The sequence below is a fragment of the Phyllobates terribilis genome, unplaced genomic scaffold (genome assembly GCF_046119375.1).
Source record: "Phyllobates terribilis strain yellow unplaced genomic scaffold, ASM4611937v1 Scaffold_9__5_contigs__length_417890890, whole genome shotgun sequence".
Lineage (NCBI taxonomy): Eukaryota > Metazoa > Chordata > Amphibia > Anura > Dendrobatidae > Phyllobates > Phyllobates terribilis.
The window spans coordinates 367,815,265-367,827,852 of NW_027362769.1; the positions used below are offsets into that span (position 1 = coordinate 367,815,265).

The following is a 12,588-nucleotide window of genomic DNA, read 5'->3' on the forward strand; positions in this document are numbered from 1 at the left end:
ACTACGCCATCCAGCTGCTTCTATTCAATTATCCCCCGGACTGCGCTTGTGACATTTAGGAGGTTAGTGCATGATAATCTCAGTAATGGATATTATATTGGATCTTAATGCCGGACGGTCCAAGATTCCTGAGAAAGCCTCTGGGTAACTCAATATGAAGACTGCAGAATTGTGTCGTCCAGATCTTATATGCTCAGCGGCAAACTACACCAATATCTGACTTATTACACGTTACAGGCTTCACCATATGTCACCTTTCCTTACATCTATAAAACACAGGTACAGGTGGTGACAGGGGGCAGCGGAAAATAGCGGGAGAGGAGGAGGAGAAAGAGGAACAGTTGGCAATCCTGACACTTCTGTGGAGTAAATACTTGCATCCCCCCATAATACCGATTCTGATCTCATCTTTATCAAAACTCTACTTTTTAGTGTTCCTCTGTTATTCCTCCTGAAAAGTAAGATTAAAGGGGTTGTCCAGGCTTGGGGTTCAAGTCTGCAGACACTCTATGTGCACAGTGTGCACTGTCAGGATTCTCCTGTATCGCCGCTGGGAGTGGGTAAGCGTGTGACTGCAAGTGTGCGATTTGCATACATGTGGTCATGTGCCGACTAGACGTGTGCAGCCTCGCTCAATGCAAGTGAATTGAGCTGGTGGGACTCTTCTAGTTGGAATGTGGCTGGAAGAATGCAAATCACATACTTGTGGTCACATGACCGCCCACTCCAAGTGCTGGACAATCCTGACAGCATGCACAGTGCGCACTGTGAGGATTCATAAGTCTGCAGTCATATAGAGTAACTGCACACTTGAGCCCCAAGGCTGGACAATGCCTTTAGGGATGTTGCCATTCACCTTGTCAGTAGGGTGAGCACTGATTGGGCATTTATACATTTTCCAGAGGAATAATAGAGGAACAAGAGAAGGCAGAGTTCTAAAAACTTTAAGGGGCCGGTTTATCAAGACCGGCATAGCACACAATCGCACTATGACAGTCTTGCAGGAGTAGATGGCGCTGAATTCACTATGATGGGCAAGGGGCCTGGTCAGCTGACCTGGTCATGTGATGTCTGCACTGTGCGCTGGTCCCATGGTGGCGAGGCATCATGTCAGTGATGCACTGCAATACAGGTGCAGGCATGGCGAAGTCACTCTCTGTTGTACCACATTGGGGTGGGCCCAGCGGAGGTATACTACGACACAGGTGAGGGTGATATCTCTAATAAGCTACAATATATAATAGTCACTAGATCGTGCATCTACACCTCCTGACGAAGCCGCAGTTAGTGGTGAAACGCGTCCAGGTGCACGGTAGCCCTGTTTTCTCCTCTCTGCCTATGGCTTTGTGTAATGTTACAGCATCTCATCCATACTCATTGTAGTTCATTATGTCTTACATGTCCATATTTATGTGTTAGTGGAGTCCTTTGCTCTGTGGTAGTGATAGATATATACTAGGCTATTAGAGCATATTATGTATTTTGTGTATCGGAGACCACATTTATTACTGCAGTGGTCTGTTTCATTTTACGTTATGACTGATGTCATAGTCTTACAGTTATAATATACTATTTAGCGTGATAAAGATATATTTATATTGATATACAGGGTTATTTTCTGTGTTTCTTGTATCTTGTTTGGATCTATTTTTCTATGTAGTGATTTTATCTATTTTTGTGTGATCTTGAATAAAATTGATTTTTATTGAATAGCTGGGATCGGTTGTTCCTTCATAATGCTTTGTAGGTTTGATGGATAGATAGATAGATAGATATGGGATAGATAGATGGATGGATAGATAGATAGCCTCAGCATAGGTGATAACTTCTAGGTTGGTGGTGGTCTGATTGCTGAAACTGCCATCCAATCACCAGAACACTGGATTTTTTGACCATGGGCACTGCCGCTCCATTCACGAAACCTCCAGATGTGACTGTCTCTCCATTCAAGAGACCTCCAGATATGACTGCCGTTCCATTCACGAGACCTCCAGTTATGACTGCCACTCCATTCATTCCTTATGAGATCTCCAGAGATGACTGTGGCTCCATTCATTCTCTACGAGACCTCCAGAGATGACTGTCGCTTCATTCATTCTCAACGATACCTCCAGAGATGACTGCTGCTTCATTCATTCTCTTCGAGACCTCCAGGGATGACTGCCACTCCATTCATTCTCTTCGAGACCTCCAGAGATGACTACCAATCCATTCATTCTCAACGAAACCTCCAGAGATGACTGCCACTCCATTCATTCTCTACGAGACCTCCAGAGATGACTGCCACTCCATTCATTCTCTTCGAGACCTCCAGGGATGACTGCCACTCCATTCATTCTCTTCGAGACCTCCAGGGATGACTGCCACTCCATTCATTCTCTTCGAGACCTCCAGAGATGACTACCACTCCATTCATTCTCAACGAGACCTCCAGAGATGACTGCCACTCCATTCATTCTCTACGAGACCTCCAGAGATGACTGCCACTCCATTCATTCTCTTCGAGACCTCCAGGGATGACTGCCACTCCATTCATTCTCTTCGAGACCTCCAGAGATGACTGCTGCTCCATTCATTCTCTACGAGACCTCCAGAGATGACTGCCACTCTATTCATTTTCTTCGAGACCTCCAGAGATGACTGCTACTCCATTCATTCTCTAAGAGACCTCCAGAGATGACTGCCACTCCATTCATTCTCTTCGAGACCTCCAGAGATGACTGCTGCTCCATTCAAACAAGGGACATAAGTCCTCAGTTCTGGTGATCAATGGTGGTCTCAGTGATAGTACCCGCAATAATTTTGAAGTAATCCTGAAAATAGGTGATACATTTTTTTCTTCCTGAGCTACCCTTTTAAATTAGAGGCTTACAGTAAGGCTCAATATATCAACATCATTTATAGGTGCGGTATTACATTGGGTGTATGAAGACCTCATACGTCTTTGGGTCTGAGCTTTTATTACCACTAACCCCCCCACCACAATGTTCCTATAGATTCATCCAATCTATCAAGAACTGAATAGTCATCACTAGTGGAGCTATGGAACTTTACCAAACTTTTTTAATATATTGAGCAATGCTTTGTTTCCATTGTCCGGTTCCCCCAGACAAAACTTCTTGAAGCAGACACTTCTGCATTTCCTCCAACTCACTACGACAGGGGAGGTTGCACAACAACGCTGCAATCACGTGTCCTCCGGCTGTTGTAATGGAATGAATGAATTTCTTTGTGTATCCTGTCTGACTTAAAGAGAACCTGTCACTTGCCATAAATATGTATTTTTTCTTTTTTGTGTGCCCGATATAAATGCTGCTGCTGCTCTCCTGAATCCGGCGATGTTTACCTTTTGTTCCTGCGCCTCTCCGTTCCTGAGATATGACCTCCTCTACCCTGTATATAAATATAGTCTTGATAACCAAGTGGGTGTGGTCATCAACTCTTCACTATGGCTGCCCACTTGGTTGAACATAGTAGATTTACATACATGAAAGAACGGGCCATATCTCGGGAATGGAGAAGCGCAGGAACAAAAGAAAAACAATGCCGGATTCGGGAGAACAGCGACATTTACACCAGGTAAAAATTTATGTATTTATGACAAGTACCGGAACACTCAGGGCAAAGCTGATTGGGTGTCAGGCGGTGAAGAATGACACAGGGATTCCTTCTTCAGTGATTTTTATAATCCTCAGGTCCTGCTCCACCCCTGAGGTTCTGCACTAGGAATAACATATTCCAAACAAAAATAATTCTGGAACTTTAAAAAAAAAAAAATCCCAAACTTTTTTTTGTTATATTAATATCATGTTTTACATCAATAGTCAACGATGTGACATATTTTGAGGACCCACACTCAGGGGTGGAATCTAGGGGCCAAAGTGGAAACAGGGGCCACTACCTCCTCCAAAGCAGGTGGAATTGTACATTACCATATTTTATATACGCATATATTGTTCTTGCTCAGGGACCTTCTTTTGTCTGTGTCCAAAGAGAAATTCAGTCCTGAATATAATGAAGGGACGACCTGACATGAATTACAGCATTTCCAATACACTCAACAAGAATTTAAAAATATATTGGGTTTCCTCATATTTTCTCTCTCCGGGTGGATAGGCTCTTCCTATTATGGTGACGGGACTGTACACAGGACTATGAGCCAATCAGATACCTCCCCTCTCACAGGATGCAGTTTCACAGCAAAGAAAAAAAAAAAAAAAACAGTCTGCAGCTTCGTCTCCCTCCTCCCCATCATTTTCCTACCTTATCACTAAGGATCTGCTCTGAATAATTACAGCCCTTTTTAAAGAATAGACCATAGGCCCAAAACAAAGTCAGATCAGGGGGCTTCACAAATGCCAAATATGTAAGTGTATTGCATCAATACAATCATTTTTGCTCTACTCTAGTTTTTAGCCATCACTAACAACAAGCAGGGATCTTGAAAAACAGCAAGAACTTAATACAAAGTATATGCGAAAGTTGCAGAACTTTTTGCAATGCAGCGATTAAGCACTAGCAGCTAAAAAAAAATGGAAAATCCCTTTAAAGAAAGAGGAATGACTCAGAGACTTGGCTAAATGGAAAAATCAAACTTCCAGATTTGGACCGAAGGTGATATTTATATCCACGTATAATTCACGAGCTGCTAATTCTGCCCTCGCTCTCGGTGGCATTGCTGACTGGGCTGCCCCATACCTGAACCCTGTGATGACTTGGTTGATAGGCAGGCTGGGTATGCCCTGGCACCTTGCCCACTGGCTCTTGGGTTTCATTAGTGCTCTCCGTGTCTGCTCTCCGATGGGGAAGGTCTTCTTGCTTCTCGAGAACAACTTTTTTCCTCTCTGGTTGGATGTCTTTTTTCGACGGCTCCGTTCCACTTAAGAGTTTATTCAGCCGCTCCATCATCTTCTCCACCTCATCTTCGCCGACCTCCAGGCTCTTACCCCCGGAGCTGGAATAGGCCGACGCGGAGGACCCGGATGACTTGCTGATACTTTCTGGCTCCGGCTCTTGCTTGGATTTTAAGGATAAAATAAAAATGAAAAATCCAAACAAGGTGAGGCACAGAGATAAGATCCAAACTTCATCCATTTTCTCCTTCTTTATTTCCGGTTATAGACTTTCCTTATCCTTTATAGCACCAGAGAAAAAAACAAAAGTAGAAAAGCTGCCAAAAGTTCAAAATTTCTCCTCCAAAAAAATTGTTCCAAACAGAAAAAAAAAATAGTTTCAAATGTAACCTTCTATCAACGTCACAAAAAAAGGGGTGCCGAGCAATTATATAAAAATATCTGGTCTAATACAGATTCAAAAACGATGTACCAGGTAAGTAAAGGGATAAATCTAGAATTTTGGATATAAGGGTTGTAGTCCAGTTTCCTTTGGATTGTCACGTCCCGTTGTGGTTGTCGTCCTCTTATTCTGTTTTATATAAAAATGTACCTTTCCTGTTAACCCCGTCGTCAGAGACTGTTCGTCTGCTGGGGAGAGTGGACACTTCACTGTATGTAGGGCAGGGCTTGTGGTACCCAGGGGCTGCGATTGGTGGGGCGAGCTAAGACACTGCACCTCCTTACATGAGACCGTGTCGGGTTTTGCACTTTTTATAGGATACCCTCTATGCAATACATTTGCAACTACAACTCTCATTATATCTTTGCAGTGTACATACTCAAAGTAAAATGCATAAAAATCTATAATGGGATGCAATATATATAAATATATTTATATAGACATTTACCAAATTGGTGCACGTGGAAAAGTAGAGCAAATGCTCAAAACAACCAGTGACGGGCACTGCTCATCCCCTATGTGGAATCTGTTATCAGTTTTTTGTTATATGGGCAACTCCTGCAAAAGTTCCCTTGCACTAGTTTTGGTCCTTGCACTGAGTGAAATTAAACTTAAAGGAGTACTCAGCTCTTCAGAAGTCACCTAGGTATGGCCGTCAAACTGCAAGCAGGGGTGGAATGGAGCGGCCGGTCAAGCATTTCCATCAAAGCCATAGATAGGAGATCATTTATGTAGAGTGGAATACTCCTTTAAGGCTGCAGTAATGGAGGATTTTGTTTTCTAGAATTGGAGGGGAGGGGAGGGGTCCCATAGTTAGGCAACAGTGGTCTCCAACCTACAACTGCTGCAAAACTTCAACTCCCTAGCGAAATCCATCCTGCAAAACTGAAAGCCCGACGTAAAATAGAACTTTACTCTGGCGAAAAGAAATCTGTATCTTGGTAAAACTATTATCCAGCGACTCTTACTTCTAAAAAGGTAATACTCGGGTAATGCCAAGACAACGGCGTGCCCGATATGGTGCACGTGTCCTATTCCAGGACAGATATGTGATGTGATATGTACAAGACCCAGCGAAGAGTTGTAGCGCCTGTCACCTCCCTAGGTGGAAGTCCAGGGCGCTGGATAATCCCTTTAACTAGACTATACTGGCTGGAGAAATAAGCCTAACCCATTAGACAGATTGCTGCAATGGAAAAGAGGAGGAGTTGAATTCCACTTTTTATTTGCATCGATTGATACAAGTCTTCAAGGTTTTTCCAAGTTTTTGGATGGAAGATTTGTTATATTCATCAAAGCTCCTGAAAAAAAAACCCAATATGATCCCAATGCACAATCGGGGACAGATCATCTTTTTAACCACTTTATTCAGAACAGAAGCTGCATCCAGAAATTCATACTTTCTAGTTTGTTGCTTTAAATAAAACAAAAACATTTCTAGAACTAAATCGTTCATACAATATAACTTGTAATAAACAACGGCGCCAATTTCATCTTCATTGGCTTATTGTTCAGTGTCCAGTGTCCAAATAAAAAAAAGGCACGGTATGGCTGCAGGCTACAGCGCTGCAGAGAAGTCCAAAAGAATATGGCTGCCACGTGGTGCGGCTCTCCCATTTAGAAGAAGTTAAAGGAAAAGGACATCTGGGAAGGTCTGAAGGTGAATTCTTGCTGACCGGAGGAGGAGGATTGCGCTGTGTACTGATCGGAGGTTCCTTGGGTGTGCGCAGGTGCAGCAGGGCTAGGTGCAGCACTCATTGGGGATTTGTGAATACTCTTACGGAAAACCTTGCTGCGGTTTTGTCTCACTGTCATAGTCACTTCAGTCATCTTTGTCGATTTAGCTGCTGTGAAAAATAATAATGCAGCAAATTCTTAATAGCAATATTGTAACCATTACATGATGAACACAGGATAGGCTCCCGGGGAAGGGAAGCCCCTGCCGCTCCCCGGGAAGGGAAGCCCCTGCCGCTCCCCGGGAAGGGAAGCCCCTGCCGCTCCCCAGAACAGGTTCTATTAAATACCCCACATTGAAAAGGAGCAGTGGTGTGCATCACCGCTCCATACCTTATCTATGGGACTGACAAGTACAAACCTCGGGCCATGATCAGTCCCATAAACAAGGAAAAGGCAGGTGGACGTCACCAACCAGGTTTTAATGCTTTCTCTTCCCTTTTTGTAAAATGCAGCCAGAAAACAACAACGTCAGTAAGCCCCCGACCATATAAAGCCCTTGTTCAGTTACTTACCGGCCTGCATCAGTCTCAGCTGTTTAACCCTCTCTTCTTCCATCTTGCGGCGGTAATCACCAAACATTACCCGCATCACTTGCCGTTTCTTCACCAATGGGACTTTCGCACTCCGCAACGTCTTAATAGCACGAACCACTTCCTCCACTATTCACGGGAAAGAATAATAAATGCACGGGGAAGATCAAACAATATCATAGTATTCATACCCATATGTCCATTAGGTAATTCCTTAAAATGCAATTCCCTAATAAGTGATGGCACTTAAACTTCTACAAATTTGAGCTGTAAATCTACGTAAACCTCACCTTGTTTGGGAGTCGATTTCTGATGCTGTAGTCCACTTTCAAGCTGCTCCACGCACCAGTCCAGCTCCCTCCGCAGCTCATCATCTCCTGACTATGGAACAAGCAGTACGAAGATATAAAAGGAATATAAAGTATCAAAAATTGTGGCCAACTCCTTTTAGAAACAGCACCACCCCTGTCCATACATTTTGTCTGGTATTGCATCCAAGTGCCATTCAATGGAGCCAAGCTGTGATACCAGACAACACCAAAGGATGGAGGTGGCGCTGTTTCTGGAAGAAAGCAGCTATGTTTTACTAATTCTGTGCAGGTCCTATAGAAAAGCAATATAACAAAGTCACTCTACATCCTGCAAACTAATCTGTGCATACGGCAGCATTACTACTGAATATTTTGTGCCAGATCCCTTCCTTAGCACTAAGGATATGACTTCTTCCAGGAGCTTAAATACAGCCAGGTGAACAGGACCTTTTGAGTTTGACTGCAGATTTGGACTTACCAAGCAGCGGTCCTGTAACCAAACATCCTGCTCAATGTTGGTGGTCCTAATCCCCCCTGTGCACCTACCTTAGCTTCTTCCTTTAGCGGCTCACTTGAATTCACAGGTTCTTTCACTTTGCTCTGCGCCTCTGTATTTTTAGACTTGGACTTTTTTTTCTTTCTCTTCTTTGGGGAGTCTGCTGTACCTCTCTCTTCTGCTTCACCTATTTGGGTCCGATTAGTCGACCCCCCAGGGGTACTAGCAGCAATGTCTACATTAGAGCACTTCTGCGACGAGCTTTCCGGCACAGTTTCCACAGTCATATGGGTAGCACCAAGGTGGTCACCGTCACCTTCATGTGAGGTCAGCGGAGATGTGGAACTCTCTGAAGTGCTACACGTTTCTTCAGTGATCTGAAAATTAAATGTGAACTCCGCGCCGCCAACTAAACATAAAGCAAGGTTCTGCTGGCTTACTGGCGGCTCTGTGTTTTTCACCTTCCTGGCATGGTCCTCCAGGTCATCCTCCAGTCGTCCCCCTACATTCTGATCTTCTCGATCTGGGAAGAAGTTGAAGTTAAAACCACTGCCGGACGGTGTGAACCAGTGCCCCGCGCCACTTTGTGCATCCTTTGCACTTTTTCTATAGGCAACACTTTGGGAATCCCGCGCCATCACTTCTTGAATTTTAGGCTCTCGAGGATTATTGACTTAAAAAGGAAAGGAAGATATTTAGTTATTGAGCCCGCGCGGGTCCCCAGAGCCCGGGCCCGCGCGGGTCCCCAGAGCCCGGGCCCGCGCGGGTCCCCAGAGCCCGGGCCCGCGCGGGTCCCCAGAGCCCGGGCCCGCGCGGGTCCCCAGAGCCCGGGCCCGCGCGGGTCCCCAGAGCCCGGGCCCGCGCGGGTCCCCAGAGCCCGGGCCCGCGCGGGTCCCCAGAGCCCGGGCCCGCGCGGGTCCCCAGAGCCCGGGCCCGCGCGGGTCCCCAGAGCCCGGGCCCGCGCGGGTCCCCAGAGCCCGGGCCCGCGCGGGTCCCCAGAGCCCGGGCCCGCGCGGGTCCCCAGAGCCCGGGCCCGCGCGGGTCCCCAGAGCCCGGGCCCGCGCGGTCAATGATTTATTCTATTCTGATAGAGTATTTTATTCCAGAAACAGCGCTGCACTTGTCAATGGCAGTGCCTGGGATTGCAAATCAAGTCAATACCAGGAGAATCCTATGGACAGAAGGAGCGCCTTTTCTAAGAAAAAAAAAAAAATTCTAATTCGACCCCATTGAATAGTTATCACTAACCAGCTTGTTCTTGTACCCGTCTCTCTTCGGCCATCTTAAGACGGTAGTTTCCAAATACTTGGTTCATCACCTGCCTCTTCTTCACAAAGGGAGCTTTTTGAGACCGCAAGACTCGCAGCACCCGCTGAGTATCTTCCACTAAGGAAACACCATTAGTCACAGACCATTTCGTTTTCTCCTGCCACAACCTTGATTTCGGAATAATAAAACGTAGCTATAGTTCTAAGTGAAAGGCTACTTTTTGGGCTTACAGCGCCATCTCTGGCTATAGGCAGTGTCTGGAAAGCAGGTGAAGAGGAACTAAGTGCAGGATAGAAGCTGTGCTGATGAGTTGTACAGCTATAAAGTGGAGTTCCATTGAAGTGAATTCTGCAATACCAGACACTTCCTCTGGACAAGAGGGGTGCTGTTTTTATTTTATTTTTTTTTTAAATAAAACAGCTATGTATATTTATATATAATTCACAGGATTCTGTCCCGAACCTATACTTGTACATAAGAGGCACTGATAAGTCCAATGTTGGAGAAGGCGCAGGCAATGTTATACAGGCAGTATTTACTGCCAACAGCAGAAACTGCAGTGCGCTGAAGTTTGCCGTTTAACCATCTAAATGCTGCTGATAGTAGGATGTAAAAGGCCTGATTACATGGCACAACTGCTCCAGCACACACTGCCGCCCACGGAGATGAGATCACAGGGAGTGGATGGATTGCAATGGCAGCCAGGGGCCTACTGAAGGCCCCTGAAGGATTAATAATGTTCCTATACTATATATTGCAAAACTGCAGAATAAAGAACATGCGATCGGATCTATAGGGAGGAAAAAAAAAATTCATTATACTCCCCATAGATGCGATTGCATGTTCTTTACACTGCAGTTTTGCAATATACAATATAGGAATTTTTATATAATATACAGTATATATCTTTTTGCTGTTTGCAATATACAGTATAGGAATATATATAAATTTTTTTCTTTTTTTAAATAATCACATCTTCCCCTTTTCCCCACTTTAAAAAGAAATGATAAAAAAAAGCATTTAACTATAAAGTTATTCAAGCAATTCATAAAACAATAAAATTAAAATAAAATAAAAAAATTGTAAGTACCCCAAATAGAATGGAAAAATAAAAAGAAAAGTTATGGCTTTTGGAAGAAGGGAAGAGAAGACAAAATGCAAAAAGCCATTTATGAAGGGGTTGTGATAGTCCAGGGGGGTCACACTGCGCACACCTTGTCTCGGTGTCGGATTGCGGCGCAGGAGCCCTGTTTCCAGCTGACGGATGCACCACTCCAACTCATCTTCAAACGTCCCTTTGGGAGCCTGAGAAATGAACATAAGAAAGATTTTGTCTTGCAAACTAGTTCAAATAAACACAGCTGACATATTAGAAACATGTACATTGTGGGGGATGTACCCCGTTACAGTACAATTCCTGCAGAGCAGAAATCAGTGACTGACACAATCTCCCATAGCAGGAAAGGTGTCAGGCGCCGTCTGATACTGAGACGACCCCGGTCCCCATGTCCTGCGAGAACGTCCCGACTCTTACCCCATTACACCTGTCCATGTATAGGGAGCCATTGCTACCACACTCAGGATCTCATATGACCCCTCATTTCTTTAGGTCTCTCCCCCCCCCCCCCCTCCAATCCTCAACAGCCCCCAAACTAATGCTGGTCCTGTTTTGTGAATAATCATTTTCCTGCAGGGAGATGTAGTTTTACAAAATACATACATACATATATATAATTATTTAAACTAGTGTTTGTGTGGGGGTAGTGGAGTGGGGGTATTTATTTATTTTATTTATTTACAAGGAAGTCTGTTCTGGGCTCTGTGTTTTTAAGTGGTCTGCCCTGGGGCTTATATTCATTTATTGGGGGGGGGGGGGTTATTGCATGAGAGAGTCTGCATCTACTGGGGTATCTCCATTTACTGACAGCACCTGCTCTGGGGTCCATATTAATTGAGGGGGTCTGCATATATTTAGGTTGGGCTCTGTATTAGTTTAGGGGTGACCTCGGGTGATTTATGTGGGGTCTGCTTTTTGTTGCCTGCAATTATTTAGGGGGTCTGGTGTGAGGTCTGCTTTTTATTATTTATTGGGGGGGGGGGGGAATCTACATTTATTTGTGGTGTGCATGAAGAGATTTTTGTTACATATATGTGTTATTATAATTTTTTTCGAGGGGGTTAAATATTTGCTTTTATTCGGAGGAAGTTAGCTTTGGGAACTACTTAGGGGGTCTGGTCATCAGTCTGTGCTAGTTTAGGGGGTCAGTTCTGTAGCATTGTCACGGTAATGAATCCCTCCATTCCCACATGGGGACATAACTCACCTCCTCCATGCCTGCGTTATATTATTTCTCCCCCAGGACACTTTCATAACAGCACTGAATAAATGGTTCAGAAAAACAAATCAAATCACTCATATAAAAAAGCCATAGAATAGTCATCAGTGTATCTGTGCAGCCTGCATGCTGGGACTTGTAGTGACTCACAGTGTAGAAGGATAGAAAGAGTTAACATAAAAGCAGGCAGTGCAGACCCCCCCCCACCTGTACAGACCCCATGCACAATACATACATGACAGGCTGAGGAACATACACCCTCCTAACGACGACGCATGGCCAGAAGGGTCCGTCTGTGAATTCACTCCCCTGCTGGGTCCGTCCAGTTTATCTCCCCGTGTGGAAACTGAGACCAGAACAACCGTTCCGGAAACAGAAAGCAAAATATAGAGAGAGTAGTGCAGTCAGTGACGTCCTGAGACAGCAGAGGTGGAGCTGCAGCCATGTGTGCAGTGTGTCCTCCCTGAGTGTAACCTGCTCTAATATCAGCCGACTGCAGACTATAATAGGAGAGGCATGTATGGGTGACATAATACTCTCTACCTGCCCCCCCCCCCATGTGTAGTGCAGGGTCTGTCACTCTCTACCTGCCCCCCCCCCATGTGTAGTGCGGG

The 12,588-nt window shown here is 44.9% G+C and overlaps 1 protein-coding gene across 3 annotated transcripts; it reads right to left on the reverse strand.

Moving 5' to 3' along the window:
• Window positions 1-6,647: 6,647 nt before the first annotated feature.
• On the reverse strand, window positions 6,648-12,349 carry CUNH8orf33 (chromosome unknown C8orf33 homolog). Of its 3 annotated transcripts, none has more exons than XM_073648204.1 (8): window positions 12,210-12,349; window positions 11,963-12,016; window positions 10,853-10,943; window positions 9,618-9,755; window positions 8,420-9,042; window positions 7,853-7,943; window positions 7,545-7,691; window positions 6,648-7,139 (listed from the first exon to the last, which is right to left on the reverse strand). In XM_073648204.1, exons 2-8 carry the CDS (start codon window positions 11,969-11,971, stop codon window positions 6,913-6,915), a joined length of 1,326 nt encoding a protein of 441 aa, XP_073504305.1. In that variant the 5' UTR covers window positions 11,972-12,016; window positions 12,210-12,349; the 3' UTR covers window positions 6,648-6,912. The 3 variants fall into 3 exon arrangements, with proteins under 3 accessions (XP_073504305.1, XP_073504304.1, XP_073504306.1); XM_073648203.1 differs by having other exon boundaries at window positions 6,648-7,142; window positions 12,210-12,348; XM_073648205.1 differs by lacking the exon at window positions 11,963-12,016 and having other exon boundaries at window positions 6,648-7,142; window positions 12,210-12,348.
• Window positions 12,350-12,588: the final 239 nt, after the last annotated feature.

Coding starts and splice junctions, on each gene's coding strand:
- CUNH8orf33 (XM_073648203.1), bottom strand. Junction 9,756..10,852: donor CAATCCGACACCGAGACAAG/GTGTGCGCAGTG, acceptor GTGTTTCCTTAG/TGGAAGATACTCAGCGGGTG. Junction 7,143..7,544: donor GCTGAGACTGATGCAGGCCG/GTAAGTAACTGA, acceptor TATTTTTCACAG/CAGCTAAATCGACAAAGATG.